We start from the raw sequence: 18,830 nt of genomic DNA on the forward strand, positions 1-18,830 counted from the left end.
TGAACCCAAGTCTAACAGAGACAAGAGGAACCCGGCCATCAGAGAATGAGGAGACAAGGAAACGGATAGTAATGTCAACATTAATAGCATAATAGCTACACGGAGAATTGTCACGGAGCTTCGATGTCCATTGTATCACTTTGACCCTGTGAGATAACAGAAAAGATTTTGATGCATTTATTTTATAGGTGATGAAACTGAAGCTTAAGTGGCTTTTCCAGGGTTACACAGCTAGCAGGAGGCCCAGCTTACCCCAAAGCTAGGAAGGACTTGATTATTCAGAAAAGGAAACTGACAGAGAGGCTGGGGTCTTTCCAAGCTCACACAGTTAGAGCAGAGGGGACCTCAGGGATGTTCTGAGCCTCAGGCTCCACCAGACTTCCTCCAAGCCTGGCTCAGAGGTAGGAATCTGTTCTTCTGGACAGTGCAGGGGGGCCCCTCCCCACCAGTCCCTGCCACCCAGGTCCTTCAGGACATGTGATCACAGCATCACCTGCTCTGCCATCATTGCCTTGGCAGGTGCTCCACTGTTGTGCAACCAGGCCCGGGGCTGGGCTTGCCCCATCAAATCAACAGCTGGTTGGCTTGGGCCGGCTGAGTCTGCCCCCCTGGAGCTCAGCTGTGACAGCAATGAATCATACTAATGGAGAGAGGTGGCCATTCCTTCTCTGTGGCCTGGAGACAGGTTTTCCCAAAACTCCTCCCCTGGCTCAGGCAAACACACCTGACCTTTCTCTCGCTGGGCCCAGGGTGAGGCAGAGCAGCCAGGAGCAAGGTGGGGTGAACCAGACAGAGCTGGAGTGCTCTCCCACCCCTGCTTTGCCCAGCCACCCCGCCAAGCCCATGATTCCAGGAAGGGTAAGGCCCTCCTCCCAGAGGAAGGGGCCAACAGTCCGGTGACCTTGGAGTGCGCTTCGCCTGGCACTCCCCTCACACTGCTCCCTACAGCTTGCACTCTGCCTCTAACTCTCTTCCAAGAACAATTGGACAAGTTCTAATCTACATCTTGAAAAAAAAAAAAAAACCCAGAGAGGTAGGAGGGCCACAGCACCTGGGGTCCCAGAAGGCAGACTGACACCTATTCCTACTGTAGGGGTAAGTAACGCAAAAACATGGAGACATGGAGGTCTTCGAAATGGAATGGTGGGGGGCGGGGGGTGGAGGGAGTCACTGGGAGGCAAAACGTGCGGGACATCTGAGGTCACTGAGACCAGGGAACTCGGGATTCCCTTCTGGGAAATGACACAGCATGGCAGCTGTCCTTCCTATACAGTCAAGCTACATTTGCCTCATTAAACCAAATCACAGCTACAAACCAGTGCCACATGCCTGGAGGCTGAGTGGACACTCCTGGTCCTCCTCACAGAGATGTATAGCACTCTGAGCTCTGATCCAGTTGATCTGTGTGAAGTCCCCAGACAAACACATAGTAAGTGTTCCATAAATGTCAGCTGCTCTTGTTTTTTTTTTTTTTTTTAATTATTACTATTTTGACCATCATTTCTTCGATTGTTCTTCATGTGTCTTGTTTCCAGACCATTCAACTCCCACAGGAGGCTTCTTGGAGCACGGTCCAGCTAGTTCGTCTTGAAGGGACAGCCATGCTCCAGGTGCAGTCTTGGGAGCCATCTGATCACTGTCCCTTCATCCAAGCATCTGCTTTCTGAAGGAGACGAGGCCATGTGCTGTCAAGCGCTGTGGACACACAGCCTGGGGTCAAGTCCTAGCTCCTCCACCCCCAACTGGACCAGCCACTATTTTACCTCTGACCGATCTCAGAACACAGCTGGATTACCAGGAGGAAAACTAAGTGAGTGCTTAGAGGCTGGCAAAGTAAGGAGAACCATTTGTAGATGATGTGCTAGAGATGCTGACCATCATTCCTTACTCTTAATTATTATGAGAAAAATGAGAACCCCTTCCTTGGACTTCCTTATTCCTATGCTGAAGTGTAATGTTCTGTTTTTAACAATGTATGGGGGCAGCACACACAGTGCTTTGCATGCCTGGGGCCTCTAAGGGTCTCAGTCTGGCCTTGCTCTGAAATTGCTGCAAGGCCTGCCAATTCCCTGATGTATCACGAGTGTTCCTGAACAATAAGCTCATTTACCAGGTCTAGCTGTGACCAGATATTTTTTAATCACCATGATCACTGGGTTGACAGGTTGAGCTTGAGCTCCACCATAAGCCTGAGTCTTTCCAAAGGCCTGGGGGACCGAAGGCAGAAGCAAGAGCACACGTAGAGAAGGCACTGAGCAAGCGGATCTGTGCAGTTCTTCGGTTCTAAACAACTTGCAGAATCCAGGCGGACTCAGGGCCTGTGTGGCCACTGGGCAGGGAAGGTGGTGGTTCCTAGGCCCATCAAAACCCCAAGGAGCACTGACTTCTGTCTCCTGCTATAGCTTCAGGTGCCAGGTTCACTGGGGTCTTAGAAGGTGGGGCTGGAAGGAGGTGGGCCCAGAGGGTTCCACTCCTTAAGTGCTGGCTTCAAGATGGAAGATATTAAGACGTTCCAGGGGTTGATTCTTTTTTTGAGACACCAAGATGTTCCAGGCTTCTGTAGAGCAGGCACAGTCCTTGCCCTCCAGGACTTGTATCAATAAAGACACAAAACACTAGAGGCAGAAGCTGCATACGGGCAACCTCCATGCAGAATCTGCCCGCATCTGTGTTTGTTCAGCCAACAGTGCTTTTTAGAAAGTTAAGTCCGAATGTCTTTGGAAGGACACTGTAGGTGACTGCAGGCACCATGCCCCATCGTCTCCCCAGCATATTCACATATTGGCATTACCTGCCTGGTCTCCACAGTCTGAATGCCAAGTACGAAGTGTGAATATAAAGGCAGCAAACAAGTGTGATTGGGGCACAAGAAAGGGATTCAGCTGGGTGTGGTGGCTCACGCTTGTAATCCCAACACTTTGGGAGGCCGAGGCAGGTGGATCACTTGAGGCTAAGAGTTCGAGACCAGCCTGGCCAACACGATGAAACCCCATCTCTACTAAAAATATAAAAATTAGCTGGGTGCGGTGGAGGGCACCTGTAATCCCAGCTGCTCAGGAGGCTGAGGCAGGAGAATCTCTTGAACCCAGAAGGCAGAGGTTGCAGTGAGCCGAAACCACACCACTGTACTCTAGCCTGGGTGACAAAAGCAAAACTCCGTCTCAAAAAAAAAAAAAAAAAAGAGAAGGGATTCAATTCTACCTAACACCCAGGAAGGCTCCATAGAGGAAGGAGTATTTCATAATGCACGTCACTCACCCTGTCACTCCCTTGATCCCTTCCTTCCTTTTTTCTTTTTAGAGACAAGGTCTCATTCTGTTGCCTAGGCTGGAGTGCAGTGGTGCAATCATGGTTCACTGCAGCCTGGAACTCCAGGGCTCAGGCAATCCTCCGGCCTCAGCCTGCCGAGTAGCTGTGACCACAGGTGTGCGCCACCATGCCCAGCTAAGATTTCACCATGTTGCACAGCTGGTCTTGAACTCCTGGCCTCAAGCAATGCTCCTGCTTCAGGCTCTCAAGTTGCTGGAATTACAGGTGTGAGTCACCACCCCTGGCTTCCTTTTCAAGTCCTTAGGTAGTGGCCCCAGAACTGACCAAAGAGAAATGTTAGGATGTTTTACTCCAGGCCACTGAGTACTTGGAGAAGCCATTGTGACTCCCTTTTTTTGCTCCAAGATGGTGTGCAATGTACAGGTCCTGCTATGGGATGTGGCTTGAGCCCAGTGGCCTGGGAAGGTGGGAGAGAGGGAGGGAGGAAGAGAAAGGGTGGGAAGGTGCGGGGAGGAAGGGTTGAGCAGGAGAGGAGGAAAGTGAAGGAAGAAAAGGAAAGGGAGGGAAGAGAAGCGAGGAGGAGGCAACAGTGACAGCCGCTGAAGGGCTCTGTGCCTGCCTGGCTGGCTCTCCAGTCCTTGCTTCCTCCCTCTGACCACGGACAGACTCCCTCTGGCCCTTTAAGTTCCACAGGCCCTACAAACACTCAAGTTCTTTCACAGAAAGGAAAGCACCTCTGAGCCACTAGGAAATAAAGGATATTTTATTCCTTTTTTCTGTCGTTGTTGAGCGGATAGATCACGATACAGAGAACAGCAATGGGTCACAGCGCACGGTTTGGTTGGTTTCCACGGGAACACAGAGGACAGGAGGGGCGAGATCTGGGTTGAGTTCCCACTCTTGTTATGATCTTCAACCTCTCACTGTTCCCAAGGGCTGCACGGAGCCTGCTGAGTCTCCAACCCACCTCGCTCGCCGCTCTGACTGCCAACAGGCAGAGCGAAGGATGCGCGAGTTGCCTCTGCTGCCCATCTAAGGGGACGTGGGCAGAGAAGCAAAGGCCTCTACTCTCCCTCCACCCATCCCAATGTGCTGGCCCCAACGGAACAGGAGTCCTTCAGCTATTGCCTGCCAGAGACCCAACGGCAGGGACTGGAGTCTGCGTCTGGATAAGCTGAGCTGAGCTGTAGACTGAAGTCTCAGAAGCAGGGAAGGTTGGAAGGGGTAGGGTCCCAGAGCCCTTGGGGTTATTGCTGAGAAGATATGCAGGGGACACATTCCCCAGGGGCAGAGTAGAAGCCCTGGGCCTGGAATCTCTGGGGGCTCTGTGAAGGGGCAGGGCAGATGGGGACTCCTAATGGAAGCCCCAGGGAAGAAATTGACCATGGAAGGACATAGCCTGCCTGAAGTCAACGCTGGGCTCACTAGCTCCTTGCTTTGTATCTCCAATTGCTAAGAGACCTTCAGACTGGGGTCAGGTGGGATAAGGAAGCAAGGTTTCTGTTAAATGAGTGAAAGGAGTCCATGAAGAATGATGACAAAGTGCTGCAAACCTTCCCAGGTCCCAAGACAATTGAAGACCACTGCCCGTGCTCTTACCCTATGCATCCCTAAATCAGAGGAGGGGGCTGGTCTCAGGGAACAAGCAGCCTCCTAGAAGCAGGAGGTGATGGAGGGCTACGGGGGCAGGGAGGAGCAGATGGCCATGTGGCTCAGCCCCTGCCCGGGAAAGCAAGTCCACAGTTCACTAACAAACACAATACCGTCCACGAACAAGTAGCCACGAAGACCAGTCAGCAAACACACACACTCACACACATACACACAGACACATCACAGGAGGTGGGCAGGACCGCAGGCTGCAGAGGGGAGGCAAGTGTTAGTTGCATCATCAGGTGGAGGAATGGTGTTAGAGGGGATAGGAGGGCGGGGGACACACAAGTTCTTGGCTTCTCCTGGGGAAAGGGCTGTTGCTGAAGTGGCCGGTTTTCTTAAGCATCGACATTTGCATCCAAAGGTTCAAGCAGCCACCTTCAGGTTCCGGAGGCTGAGGAGGAGGAGAATTTAAATTAAAAACACTTTAGCTCGCCTCTGGTATCCTTATCTGCTTCTCTCCCTTCCTTGAGCACTTGCCCACTGAACTTCCTGGTATGACAGCCTTTCTGAGACACAGAGAAAGGAGACGAAGACACAGGGGAGGGGTGAACCTCAGAGGAAGCCTCTCCCAGATGGGCTGGAGCCTGGTGGACACGGAAAGGAAATTGTTAAACCCAGGGCCTCCCCAGTGGTTGCTCACAGTCCTGAGCCTTAGGATAAAAGGTTTCTGAGAAAGAACTAGTTTGAAAAAAAACGAAAAGACATTTCATTTCCAGGCTGCCTCCTCTGAGCCTTCCCATAGATTCTCAGTCTGTGATGAAATAGACAGGACCCCAAGCTACCAGGAAGGGCACCTGCCTCCTAGGTCAGGATCTTCGTCCATTCACACTTAGGGTGATCACTTGCCTTCGAGAGCCCCATCCAGAAGACGGGAGTAATGAGCTCTGCCCATCACGGGCTGCTATGAAGATGCAAAAGCACTTAGGAAAGAATTTAAATGCTGCACAGGCACTGCACTGTTACGACCACAGTAGAAGCTGGTGCGTCGGGCACTTCATCATCCAGAAACCTCTTTTAACTTACAATCTAAGATAAACTTATATACCTTTCTATGATGCCTTATTTGTATTGGGGGGAAAAAAGGCAGAAGTGAGCTGACAAAAGACAAACCTTTTCCCTTAGGATATTCCAGGGCATGTCATAAAGCAAGACGCACAGGACGGAGGGGAGCAGTGGCGCTGAACTACAGCCACGAAGGCCTGAGTTCACAGTCCGGTCTGTCACTCTCCATGGGGCTGTTCCCTCTGACATTGGTTTCATCTATAAAATGGGCTAAACCCAACTTGTCCCATCCTCTGTTTCTGGCAGACTCGAGTGAGTCTGTGTGTGTGGCTGCACTCTGAAAACCGTACAGCATTTGCCAGTTACTACTCTCCTGTGACCCCTACGATGAACAATGGAAGTAGATGCTAAAATCAGTGCCCCTAAATGTGGAGAGGGAAGGATCATATATTATTTGCTCTACTTTTGGGTGGGGTTGGGAAGTTTCATAATACGGTGTTTTAAAAAAAAAAGTGGCTCTAAAGTACTTTCTGAATCAGCACGGAAAGCCGTTATCTTTATGCCACTTTGTGATTAGCAGCATTTCACTAACTCTTAATTCTCCCCATGTGGCAGCTGGGATGATGCCCTATGCGCTCGGCCTTTGGGCTGTGTGGAAGCCCCGTTTCCTGGTGTTTGCATGCACATGTGTGGGACACCTTGGGTGTTTCTGGTCCTGGTCTCTCTCACAGCCCCTTTCAGACTCCTGAAGGCTCCTCAGGGCAGGGCCCATAGTAAAAGCTGTGCCCACTGCAAAAGCTAGCCCCATCCTTCCTGCCTGAACTCCTGTCCAGGCCCTGATGCAGACGGTGATGGTGACAGGGGCCGATCCAGGCAGTGAGCATCTCACCTTCCACCTGACGGCTGCACTTCAGTTCTCTGCTTTCTGGGGCTCTGTTGCTGGAAAGAAAATCAGAATGGATGATAGTATATAGACTCCTCACCCCAGTGGGCCACCCCCAACAGCAGCCGTGTCTATGCCTGACTCTGAGGAGCAAAGAGGTGACAGCCATGGGATTTCGAGTGAGAACGATCTAGGGTGAATCCTGGCCCTGCTACTTGCTGCTTACAGGAACCTGGTAACCTCTCTGAGTCCCTCGGTTATAAAATGAGGACAGTGATGCCTATCTCACGGGGCTGTGTGCACATTAAATGATATGGGGTCTGTGCCTGGCACAAGCAGATGCTCTGTAAATAGCAGGTGACACTAGTAGTAGCCTGTTTGGTGGAGTGAGGGGGCAATGCTGCAGAGGCCCTGGAGACCCCCTCTCCTGGCACTGCGGGAGCATGTCTGGCTGACTCTAGCGAGGCCATGCACCTGGCAACAGTCCCTTCCTGGGCCACAGAGGGGTCCCTCTGTTCCCTCTTTTCCATCTGGGCAGGTGGTCACGGACAGTTACCATTGGCGGTGATGAGGTTCTCCACCTGGGCTTCCTCGTCTCCTGGGGCCCTGCAGGAGAAGGAGAAGCACAGCCCTGTCAGAGATCTCCAGGGCAGACCCAGAGAGCGTCGCTCTGCTCCTCACTGGGGCACAGCTGCCTGTGGTCAGGCTCCTCCCAGTGCCCTGAGGGGCTGGAGCTCACTCTGCTGTGGGGTGCATGGGGCAGAGGGAGAGGTCTGGACTGAAGGATCAGACTCGGAGGGAACTTACAGGCACCCTTCAATGTCAGCCCTTGACTTCTACCAAGTCACGGGAAGGGGAGCCTAAGGCCACATGGGGCCTTGGGTGTGTCCTGTCACAGGCTTTGGACTTCTGGGGTCCAAGCTACCCTTGGCTATTGTAGTAAATTAATGGGGTATGACCTCTGTGTGGGAGTAGAAAGAAGGTCCAAGTGTCTGTTCAGCTCAAAGAGCCTCATGAACAGGTGACAAGCGGGGACTGTGTCGCAGGTCCTGTAGAGAGGACCTGGGCACCAAGAGAGGCCAGGAAGCCCTCTGCTTCCCTTCTCCCAAGCTCAACTGTCCCAAGGGCCTCCAGAAAAGGTTCCAGTACTTTCTTGTCCACTTCCCCTCCCCCACATATATCAGAAGAGACAGGATGGGCTGACCGTCAATGTTTGGACCTCTCCTTTGCCCCAGAGTCTACCTGGCAGTCCCCAAACTCCCAGCCCTATGCCCCAACACACACATTCTGCCTCTGAGACAAGAATCCAAGAGAATGCCCATTTGGGGGGTCACACACCAGGGGTCCCTTCCTGTCCCACCTAGTATCACCCCCAATGTCCACTGCCACAGCATCCTTACCGGGGCTTCTGATTGAAACTGCACTTGCACCTGCGACCTGAAAAGCAAAGAAACCATCCAAGGTCATGCTCCTGGCTTGGCCATAGCAGGGCCAAGGGTCTGTGCAGGTTGTGGGACTATGTAAACGGCACCCCCTAGACCTGCGCAGTGCACAGTTTGCACAGCTGCACACCGTGGCCCTCAGATGGGGTAGCTTCTTCTGGGGCAAAGGAAATACATTCCACAGCTGGAATGGCTACACCCCCACAGCCCTCTTGATCATGTGAGTCAAGAGGGATCTGTGCAGATCAGGCTCACGTGGGAACAACAAACTCAGGGGCACATCCCTCGCACACTAGGGCAGTGCCTGTCTCCTTCCTCCATGACTGCCCCACTCATGCCCTATAGACACAGCTGTGCTCATGGTCATATGACATTTTCTTTGTTCCCGCTTCAGTGTTTCACTGAGCACTTACTATGTGCCCAGTACACTCTATTGGGTCGTGAAGATAACATGGAGGACAGGCAGCCTCCTTTCCTCTCCAGGAGACGGACCAACCAGGCTCTCACACTGCCCCCACCTGCTTAGCAGCCTCAGTCATTGCTCTTACAGAGTGAGCAAAAGAACCAACTTACTTAGGATAAGGAGGATCCCAACCGAGAAAAGGACCACAGCGAACACCAGTCCCCCAATCCTCAGGGTCTGGTAATCTGCCAAAGGAACCAAGGGTGAGAGAGGAAGGGGCCAGGGAGACGGTGTCTGTTCCCCCCATCCCTCCTGCCAGGCAGGGCTGCATCCCCCTGACCCCTGCACCCAGGGTCCCCACTGCTCACCATAATGAAAAGGGTCCATTTCCTTCTCCTTCTCAGCTGCTGCAAAAACAAACAGTTGGTCAAGAGAAAGAAAGCTACACAACCCGGCTCCCAAATAGCTAACCTTGCCTCACAGACCTCCATCTTCACAAAGGGATTCCGGAGAAGCAAGGCCCATTAAGCAGAGATGCCTAGAGGTGCACAGTAGGGCAGGCCTGCCAGTTAGGGGGTTAGGGGAACCTGAGGGCCAAGGGCAATGAAGGCATTGAGCCTCAGTGAGGCTCCGAGTCATGCAACATCCACATTCATTGCCCCTTTTTATTCTTACATCATCCCCAGAAGGCAGGGTCAATTTTCCTCTTGTGACATACGGAGAAACTGAGACCAAGGAAGGACGTGTGACTTGCATGAGGCCAACACTGGCTAATTATGGTCTAGAGACTGACGTGCAGGTCTGACTCCCAGGATTCAGGCCACAAGACCACAGAGGCCTGGTGAGCTGGCGGGGCTTAAACACCAAGCACTGCGGGACCCTTAGGGGGCAAGGGGGCAGGCTGTGTTGAGGTCTGTGAATAAATAGCTGCTGCCTCCACGACTTCCTCTGCTGACTGAAGGGAGAGGTCCCTGACCAGACATGAAGAACCTGAGAGTCCCTCAGCCCTAATGTTCCAAGGGGGCCCAGAACCTTCCAGTAGAGAGGGCTGGACAGGATTATCATCTTGTCACAGCCAGGTCCCAGAGGGGTACTTACCACTGGCCAGGACCATGGGGGCCAGCAGGCTGCAGAGGAAGACCAGCACCAACTCCATGGCGTCTGGGGACAGAGGGAGGAAAAAATGATTCTCCAGCTAAGAAGCCTCCATTCATCAGCTTCAGGCATCAGCCTGACCAGGGACCAAGTCAAATCCCCAGCTTTACTCTGCACTCATGACTTGACGAGGGTTCAAACAACCTAAGCACAAGCAGGTGACTTTTTTTTTTTTTTTTTTGAGACAGTCTCACTCTCTTGCCCAGGCTGGAGTGCAGTGGCTCGATCTTGGCTCACTGCAACCTCCGCCTCCCAGGTTCGGGCGATTCTCCTGCCTTAGCCTCCTGAGTAGCTGGCATTAGAGGCATGTGCCACCATGCCAGGCTAATTTTTGGTATTTTTAGTAGAGACGGGGTTTCATCATGTTGGCCAGACTGGTCTCGAACTCCTGACCTCACGTGGTCCACCTGCCTCAGCCTCCCAAAGTGCTGGGATTACAGGCGTGAGCCACCACCAGTTGACATTTCTTGGACTCTTAGAGAATGCTCTGCATCTATTAATTCAATTGGCACAATTGAGTTAGTACAATTAGCAATCACTACAACTAATGCAGGCTGAGAACCTGAAGCTTAATGAGGCTGACAGGCACCAGAGTGAGTAGCAGGGACTAGATCCTAACCCAGCATAGTAACTCCTCCACCACACTGCCTGTGGGACGTGACTTTGGTATCTCATCTGTGTCCTTCTCTACAGGCCACCCTTCTGTGGCCATCTTTATTTCATTAAGGCCTTCTGTCGCCATCTCTAGTTCATTCTGACAGCCAATACCCTGTCAGAAATGTCTCTTAATATCAGATTAAATGGGGCCAGTAAACCAATGTCCCTCTAGTCTAGCCAGCTAGGTGGGGAGGAGACTTGCGGTTTCCTGGGCCCTTAAGCACTGACAGCCCTCCTTCAGGTACCCCTCACATCACACCTCAAAAGTGCCCAAGTCAGCTCTTCCCACAGGCTTTGGTTCAGAATCCTCCAGAAAGATGGTTTGATTCAATAAAAGGAGTTTGAAGGCTGGTTCTATAAGCCTCAGCACCCCAGCCTCTGCTTCCCCAGAGGATGCCGAGATCTCTGCTCAGGAGCTCATCAGTCCTGGTCTCTGGGTGGATGGCCCCAGGTGGGCTATCCTGGTGGAAGCAGGAGGCAGGGCCAAGAGGTGGCACCCAGGGATAGATTTCAATGGCAGGACACACTTCAGGAGCATGGTTAAGAGCCAGAGAGGAGAGAGAGGCTTTTGCTGAACCAGGAAATCCCAAGGCTGGGTCTGTTTTCCATGTGGGGTGAAACCGGCAGTGGCCTGAACCCCTGGACATCCACCCAGTCCAGGACCCTGATTGCCCCCAGCACGGTCACTACCTACCTCCCCCTGGCCTTGAGCAAGCAGCCACCACTGCACTTCACCTCTCGGCCACCAGGGGTCAGAACGACTGCATCCATAGCCACGTCAAGGCCCAAACCTTGATTCAAAAAGCCTTTATGAAAAGGCGGTAATTTGCTTTTAATGCTATCTCATTTCACATTTGTATTTCCTTTGAATGCTACACTGTATTTTATATGTATAAAAATATATGTAACACACACATATAATGAGGCATAGTAATAATGGAAACACCAATAACCAGCAGCTTAGGAAATGGAGCTTTACAAAGACTGCTGCAGTGACCTCTATTTCCCTCCACCCCATCCCCCTGCCTCTCTCCCAGAGGTGGCCAGTATCCCGAAAATATATATATTTTTTAATTTTATTTATGTATTTATTTATTTATTTTGTTTATTTTGAGACTGAGTATCCCTCTGTCGCCCAGGCTAGAATGCAATGGTGCGATCTCGGCTCGCTACAACTTCCACCTCCTGGGTTCAAACAATTCTCATGCCTCTGCCTCCCAAGGAGTTGGGATTACAGGCACATACCATCACACCCAGCTAATTTTTTGTGTTTTTAGTAGAGACAGGGTTTCACCATGTTGGTCAGGCTTGAACTTCTGACCTCAGGAGATCCACCCACCTCAGCCTCCCAAAGTGCTGGAATTACAGGCATGAGCCACCACGCCTGGCTAAAAATATGTATTTTTAATCATTCCCTTGCTCTTCTTTTAAAAAGTTGCCAGTCAACAGATATAAAATTTCAGTTATGCAAAATGAGTAAGTGCTACAGATCTGCTGTATAACACTGTACAGCATAATTAACAATATTGAATTGCATACTTCAAGATATGTTAAGAGGGTAGATCTCATAGTAAGTGTTCTTTTCACAATTTAAAATATACAATTCACACACCAGGAAGTTTGCCATTTTAAACTGTACAATTCAGTGATTTTTAGAACATTCGCAAAGTTGTGCGTTCGTTACCAATCTTGGGTTCCAAGACATTTCATCATCCCAAGAAGAAACTTGTATCCATTGGCAGTCACCCCCGACTCCCCTTCCCTTCGACCCTGATACCATTCATCTACTTTTTGTCTCAATGGGTTTGCCCATTCTGGACATTTCAGATAAATGAAATAATAAAATACATGGACTTCCGTGTCTGGCTTTCAAGTTAGCAGAATGTTGTCAGGTTCATCTACATTGTAGCATGTATTTGTATTTTATTTCTCTTTATGGCTGAATGATATTCAACTGTATGGTTATTCACCTTGCTCTTCGTTTTAAAAATATATTTAATACATACATATATCTAAATATTATGTTTAGTGTAGCTTTTTTGAACTTCATAATTATGATATCATGTTTACAGTCTTTTGAAACTTGCTTTTTCTGTTCAACATTATGCTTCTATGGGTCACTGACACTGTTACATTTAGCTATAGTGCATTCATTTTCAGTGTGGTGTAATATTCCATTGTGCAGGTAAATGATCATGTATCGCTCTAGTCTCCTGCCAATGGATGTGTGGTTTATTTCCCCTCAATTTTATGCTATTGCAAACAATGGAGTTGTGGACATTTTTGTGTATACTGCTCAGGGCACACATGCAAGAATTCTGAGGAAACAGGTTTTCGATTCTTTGATCACCACTCCTGTAAGAAATACATTCTACATTGCAACCCAGCACTAACACATATTCATGTGTACCAGAAGCAATTATCACAAAATAATACTTAGTATGAATGAGATACTTTATTTTCTATTTTATTCTGTTTCTTTACAAAAAATATTTCAAGGCTCCTTAATGGGTCACACTTGGCAGTTTGAATAGTTACGTCCTAGACATAAGCCTAGGACTGAAGTCATTCATTGGGTTGTATAGTATACAAACTGTCCACTTTACACAATGATTTAAAATTGTCCTCCACAGCAGTCATCTCCATGATAATATCCTACCAGCTGCATATCACTGTCCCCATAGCTCTACAACCTGTTGTGGATATTTTCTGTTGTCAGATATTTTCATTTTTGCCAATCTAGAGGTAAAAGATGGTTTTAATGTGATTAAATTGTAATAGAGTTGGGCTCCATGTTTGTCATTCCTGTTTCTTCATCAATGATATGTTTTTCATGTCGTTTGCCCATTTTCAAGTGAGTTGACATTATTTTTGTTGTTAATTTCTTATTCTGAATACTAAACCTTTGTCATTAAGTATGGCAAATATCTCCTTCCAGTTGGTGGCTTATTTTTTCACTTTTAAAAATTGTCTTCTGTTGAACATAATTTCTTAATTCTAACATAATTGAATGCTGTGATTTTTGTGTCTTAAGACATCTTTTTTCACCCTGAGGTCAGAGTTTTCTTCTAAAACCCCTAAAGGTTTGTCTTTTACATTTAAATCTACTTGACATCGGGAACTGATGCTTGTGTATGGTGTGAGGTAGGAGTCTAGTTTTACTTTCTCCCATGCTGATACCTGGTACTGTAACCTGGTTTCAGTGGCGGACTGCCTCCCCTTTTCCTCATGATGTGCTCTACCACCTTTGTCACATATCTGATTTCTATTTGGTGTGCATCCGTTTCTGGGCTTTCTCTTTGGGTCTATTCGTCAATTTGTCTGTACTGCATTAAAACTGCTGTGTTTCAGTTATGACAGCTTCATAGTAATCTTGCCACATTGTAAGAGAAGCTCCCATCTTTTTTTCTCCTCTTCCCTCTCCTCCTCTTTCTTCAGGAATGTCTTCATTATTCTTGGTTTTTTGGTCTTGAATTTCAGAATTAGCTTTTCAAATTCATCCAAAACTGTTAGGATTTTCATGGGAACTGCAATGGATCTATCTATAGAACAACCTGGGGAGAAATGACATATTTCTGATCTTGAGTCTCCTGTCTATAAATAAATCTTTTGATTTGTTTAGGTCCTTTTCAATAAAGTTCCATAAATGCTTTCATATAGGTGTTGCACACTTTCTGTTGGATTCATTCCTAAGTGCCTTATCATTTTTATTGCTGCTTTAAATGTCACCTTGTGTGTGTTTTCTAATTTTTGCTGGTAGAGAGAAAAGCAACTGATTTTTACATATTGATCTTAAACCCAATAATCTTGTTAAACTCTCGAATTATTTGTAATAACTTACCTAGAGATGCCTTTGGGTTTTCTCTGTAGATATATCATCTTTAAATGATATTGTTCCTTCTTTCTAATTCTCACACCGTTTATTTCTATTTCTTGTCTTAGTGGACCGGGTAGGAATTCCAGTGAAATGCAGAATAGAAACAATAGCAAACACACAAGCACACAACACGTACACACTCACACACAGTCTTACTACTGATTTTAAATGGAGTTTTTCTAATGCTTTGAAAGTTCCCCTCTAATCCTGGTTTCCAAGATGTTTCTGTTTTATGTTAATTATAAACGAGTGTTCTACTTCTATGGTTTTTGTCCTTAAATCTACCAGTGAAGTAAATTATATGTATGGATTATCAAGTGTTAAATCATCCCTGCATTTCTGAGATGAAACCAATTTTTTAAAATAAACAGATGGATTTGGCTTAATGACATTTTGTTTAGGATTTTTGCATCTATGTGCATGAGTGAGATTGGTCTGCAGTTTTTATTTTATTGTATTAACCTTGCCTGGTTTGGGGATGGCAGTACTGGCCTCACAGAACAAGTATCCACTCTCCTGCTAGTTCCCTGGAAGAGTTTGCAGAAGATTCGAATAATCTGTTCTTTGAGTGTTTGGTGGAACTAACCTGTAAAATCATCTGGGCTTGGGATTTTCTTTGTGGGAAGATCTTAAATGGCCCATTCAATTAATTAATGGTTATGGCACTCTCCAGATACCTATTTCTTCTTTAATAAATTTAGTGAGTTATAATTTTTAAAGGCATTTTCCCTCTTCTGCTTTCAAATGTATTGCCATAAAGTTATGCCCGTTTTTTTCATTCCTGATGTTACTTGTGACAACTCCCTTTCTCCTCGGTCAGTTTCACCAGAGGTTTAACGATGCTATCAGTTTTTTCAGAGAAACCAACTCTTGGTTTTATTAATTCTTTTTATTGTATGTTTTAAAATTTTCTTAATTCTGCCCTTATACGATCTTTGGGTTTCTTCTATTGTTCTTTTTTATGTTTATCTTGTTATGTTGGATACCTAGTTCATTAATATTTAGCTTTTCTTATTTTCCAATATAAGCATTTAAGACTGCAATGTTCCCTCTAAGTGCTTTTAAAGTTTAATACTAAAAACTAAACAATAATGAAAAACCACACTTCAAAGCTTCTATAATGGGGTGAAAGCACTCCATCAAGGTTGGATTGTTGTTTAGTTCTCAATATACTTTAAACCTCCATTACAATTTCTTACTTTACCTGTGCATTAAGAAGTATGTGTTTTACACCGGGTCCTATCGTGGGGAGGGCGGGGGAGGGATAGCATTAGGAGATACACCCAATGTAAACGACGAGTTAATGGGTGCAGCACACCAACATGGCACATGTATACATATGTAACAAACCTGCACGTTGTGCACATGTACCCTAGAACTTAAAGTATAAAAAAAAAAAAAAAAAGAAGTATGTGTTTTAAATATCCAAATACACAGTGATTTTTATTTGCTTTTGTTATTGACTTCTAGCTTAAGTGCACCAAGGTCAGCAAACATGGTCTGTATGATGTACAGATGCCTTGAAACGTACTGAGACTTGCTTTATGACCTAGTACATGGTCAGTTATTAAAAGAATTATTTTCCACGTATGCTTGGAAAATTGTGAATTCTTTCATGGTTGGGAAGAAAGTTCTATATGCTTATAAATTAAGATTATCAACTGTGTTTAAATTTCTTTTTCTTTTTTTTTTTTTTTGACTGTTTCACCTACCAAAAATCAAGATCGGCACTTTAAAATCTACAGCTAAGTGGAAGCATTTATAAATGTATCCCCATATTTTAAAACCAAGGGGTTAATCTGATCAGGTCTGCCTGCACTGCTTGCTTTTGGTTGCTTGCTTTTTGTTATTTTATTTTTTTCCCCTTTTTCCATGAAGCTGAAGGCCGTGGTAGCTGAAGGCCTTGCCACTGAATGCTGAAACTTAACCTTCACTGGTTACTTTATAGATAACATTCATAGGCCACCCTGGTAATGGTTACTTCAGTTGTTTTTCAGGAATTTGGGCAGGCTCCTGTCCTGTTCAAACAGGATGAGACCACTCACCCTTCCACTGGACATGTGCAAGTGCCCCAAAGGGTAGCCTTTTGACATCAGAGGGCTAAAAACTCCACCCTCAGGTCATACTAACGCCACCATTTCCTGCACACATGTCCTATGGAATGCCACGAACCCTGACTACGCTTGCTCAGAATGAATCTGCCGTTTCATTCTTCCCCACTGCCAATCACCTTTCCCTATGCCTCAGACCACCCCACTTCCCTTACCAGTAAATATCCCTAAGCCTTATCTTTGGAGAGGCGGATTTGAGAGCTGTTCTCCTGCCTCCTTGCTTGGTGGCCTTCTGAATAAATCTTTTCTCTTTTGCAAAATCTGTGTCACAGTGATTGATTTACTGAGATTTACTGAGCATGGGCAGAACAGACCTGAAGCTGGCCGATAACATGTCTCTTAGAATAGTCTAACAGATAGTTTAAAACTGTTACTGTCCTGTGGGTTGGGTCTTTTAGAATTATGTAGTGATCCTCCCTGCCTTAAATTCTATGTTACTCTCTACCTTTCTGTGTCCTTATGTGTTGTGTGTGCATCTCATAAACAGCAAAGAGCTGGATCTTTGAAAAATTCTGTATTGTCAAGCTTTCTGTATTAATTGTCAAGTTTACTCCATTTAATTTACTTATTGTGGCTATTGATATATTTGGCCTGCTTTCTGCCATCTGTTTTTTCCCTGCGGGAATGTGCTTGTTTCTTTTTCTTTCCCTGCTCTTTCTTTTTTTTGGATTAGTTATTTTTATTTTTATTTTGGCAGTGGGGGGGCGGGTCTCACTATGTTACCTAGGCTGGTCTTGAACTCCTGGGCTCAGGCGATCTGCCCGCTTTGGCCTCCCAAAGTGCTGGGATTACAGACATGAGCCACTGCCCCTAGCCTAGTTTGCTTTTTTTTTTTCTTATTGCTTTTCTCCCTCTACGGTTTAGAAATTATAGAAACTATTTTAACCTTTTAGTGGTTATCTTTTTAATTTTTCCACGTGTATTCAATGTAAAAAAATTCAGAGTTAATACCTATAGTAGTTATTAGGCAGAATACCCTCCCTGAAAACACAAAAATACAAATCAGCCCATTCCTGACACATATGCTATTATTGGACAATATTTCAGTTCTTTTTAAAATTCTATAAAATAGATACTAATATTTGTACTTCATGAAAACTATGTTTGTTTGGATTCAACCATGTGTGTAGTAACCAGCCTGCAAGATAGCTCCCAGTGTCTCCTGGTATCCAGATCCTTGTACAGTCCCCTCCCACGTTGCACCAGAGTTGGTCTATATACCAGTAAAATATGCAGAAGTTATGGTATGTCACTTTCAATATGAGGTTATAAAAAACAACACAGCCTCTCTCTCTCTCTCTCTCTCTCTCTCTCTCTCTCTCTCTCTCTCTCTCTCTCAGATTGCTTGTTCTGAGTCAAGCTAGCTGCCATGTCTTAAGGATATTCAGGCACTCCTGTGGAGAGGCCCATGTGGGGGCCTCACTCCGAAAGACTGCTAGGAAATACAGCCTGCCATGAACCACATAAGTGAGCTCGGAAACAGATCTTCTGGCTTCATGAAAGACCTTGAGCCAGAACAACCCAGTGAAGATTCTCCTTGATTCTGTACCCTCAGAAACTGTGTGAAATATCAAACATTTGCTATTTTAGGCTGCTGAGTTTGGAAGTAATTTGCTATGCAGCAACAGATAATGAATTTACAACATATGTACTGATTTGCTCACCATTGTTTTTGAATGTTAGTCATCCTTGAAGCCATTTTCTTTATTCCTGAAGAACATCTTTCAAAATTTTCTTTAATGAAGATGTGTTAGTTAGAAACTCTGTTTCTGTTTATTTGGAAATGTTTTCATTTCACCTTTGTGGCAAGAGACCCTAAGGCGATCCCCAGTCATTCCAGCTTTGAAGGCTTTGAGTAATCTCTTTCCTTTGAATACTGGCAGGAGCTGCAACATACTTCTAACCAACAGAATGTGGCAAAAGTGGCAAAAGGACAGCTCTCAGATGATGGTATTATATCATATAAGCCTCAATCTTGCAGGCTGGAGCTAGATAATTTTCTCCTTTGCTGGCTTGAAAAAGCAAGCTGCTATGTCATGAGACAGGCTACGGAGAGGAGCACAGGATAAGGAATTGTGGGAAGCCTCTAGCAGCTGACAGCTGCCCCTGGCCAGAAGCCAGCAAGAAGATGGGAACCTCAGTTCTTCTGCCACAAGGAGATGAATACTGCCAGCAACCTGAGGGAGTCTGGAGGCAGATCTTTCCCCAGTCAATTCTCTTATCAGACCACAACCTTAGCCAGCACCTAGACTGTAGCTCAGTGTGATGCTGAAGCAGAAAATTCAGCTAAGCTGTGCCAGACCTCTGACCTAAACAAGCCATGACATAATAAATATGTGTTGCTTTAAGCTGCTGGGTCTGTGATCATTTGTTA

General features: G+C 46.6%; 1 protein-coding gene and 1 long non-coding RNA gene across 4 annotated transcripts in view; one reads left to right on the forward strand and one right to left on the reverse strand.

Moving 5' to 3' along the window:
* The first annotated feature begins 923 nt into the window (after nt 1-923).
* LOC102124867 (uncharacterized) lies at nt 924-4,043 on the forward strand. 2 transcript variants are annotated; one of them, XR_012423740.1, is made up of 5 exons: nt 924-1,095; nt 1,309-1,429; nt 1,536-1,810; nt 2,165-2,408; nt 3,301-4,043. It is a non-coding gene; the product is annotated as an uncharacterized lncRNA (long non-coding RNA). The 2 variants fall into 2 exon arrangements; XR_012423739.1 differs by lacking the exon at nt 2,165-2,408.
* FXYD6 (FXYD domain containing ion transport regulator 6) overlaps nt 4,018-18,830 on the reverse strand; it is a 39,456-nt gene continuing 24,643 nt past the window's right edge. The window contains exons 2-8 of one of the 2 annotated variants that reach the window (XM_005579774.5): nt 9,755-9,817; nt 9,025-9,060; nt 8,827-8,901; nt 8,212-8,248; nt 7,368-7,417; nt 6,818-6,867; nt 4,018-5,317 (exon numbers count right to left, since the gene is read on the reverse strand). In XM_005579774.5, the coding sequence (XP_005579831.1) occupies nt 6,839-6,867; nt 7,368-7,417; nt 8,212-8,248; nt 8,827-8,901; nt 9,025-9,060; nt 9,755-9,812 (285 nt within the window). In that variant the 5' untranslated portion in view covers nt 9,813-9,817 and the 3' untranslated portion in view covers nt 4,018-5,317; nt 6,818-6,838. Of the gene's footprint in view, nt 5,318-6,817; nt 6,868-7,367; nt 7,418-8,211; nt 8,249-8,826; nt 8,902-9,024; nt 9,064-9,754; nt 9,818-18,830 lie in introns of both variants that reach the window. The other variant, XM_005579772.5, reaches the window with a different exon arrangement.

This window comes from Macaca fascicularis, chromosome 14, assembly GCF_037993035.2.
Source record: "Macaca fascicularis isolate 582-1 chromosome 14, T2T-MFA8v1.1".
Lineage (NCBI taxonomy): Eukaryota > Metazoa > Chordata > Mammalia > Primates > Cercopithecidae > Macaca > Macaca fascicularis.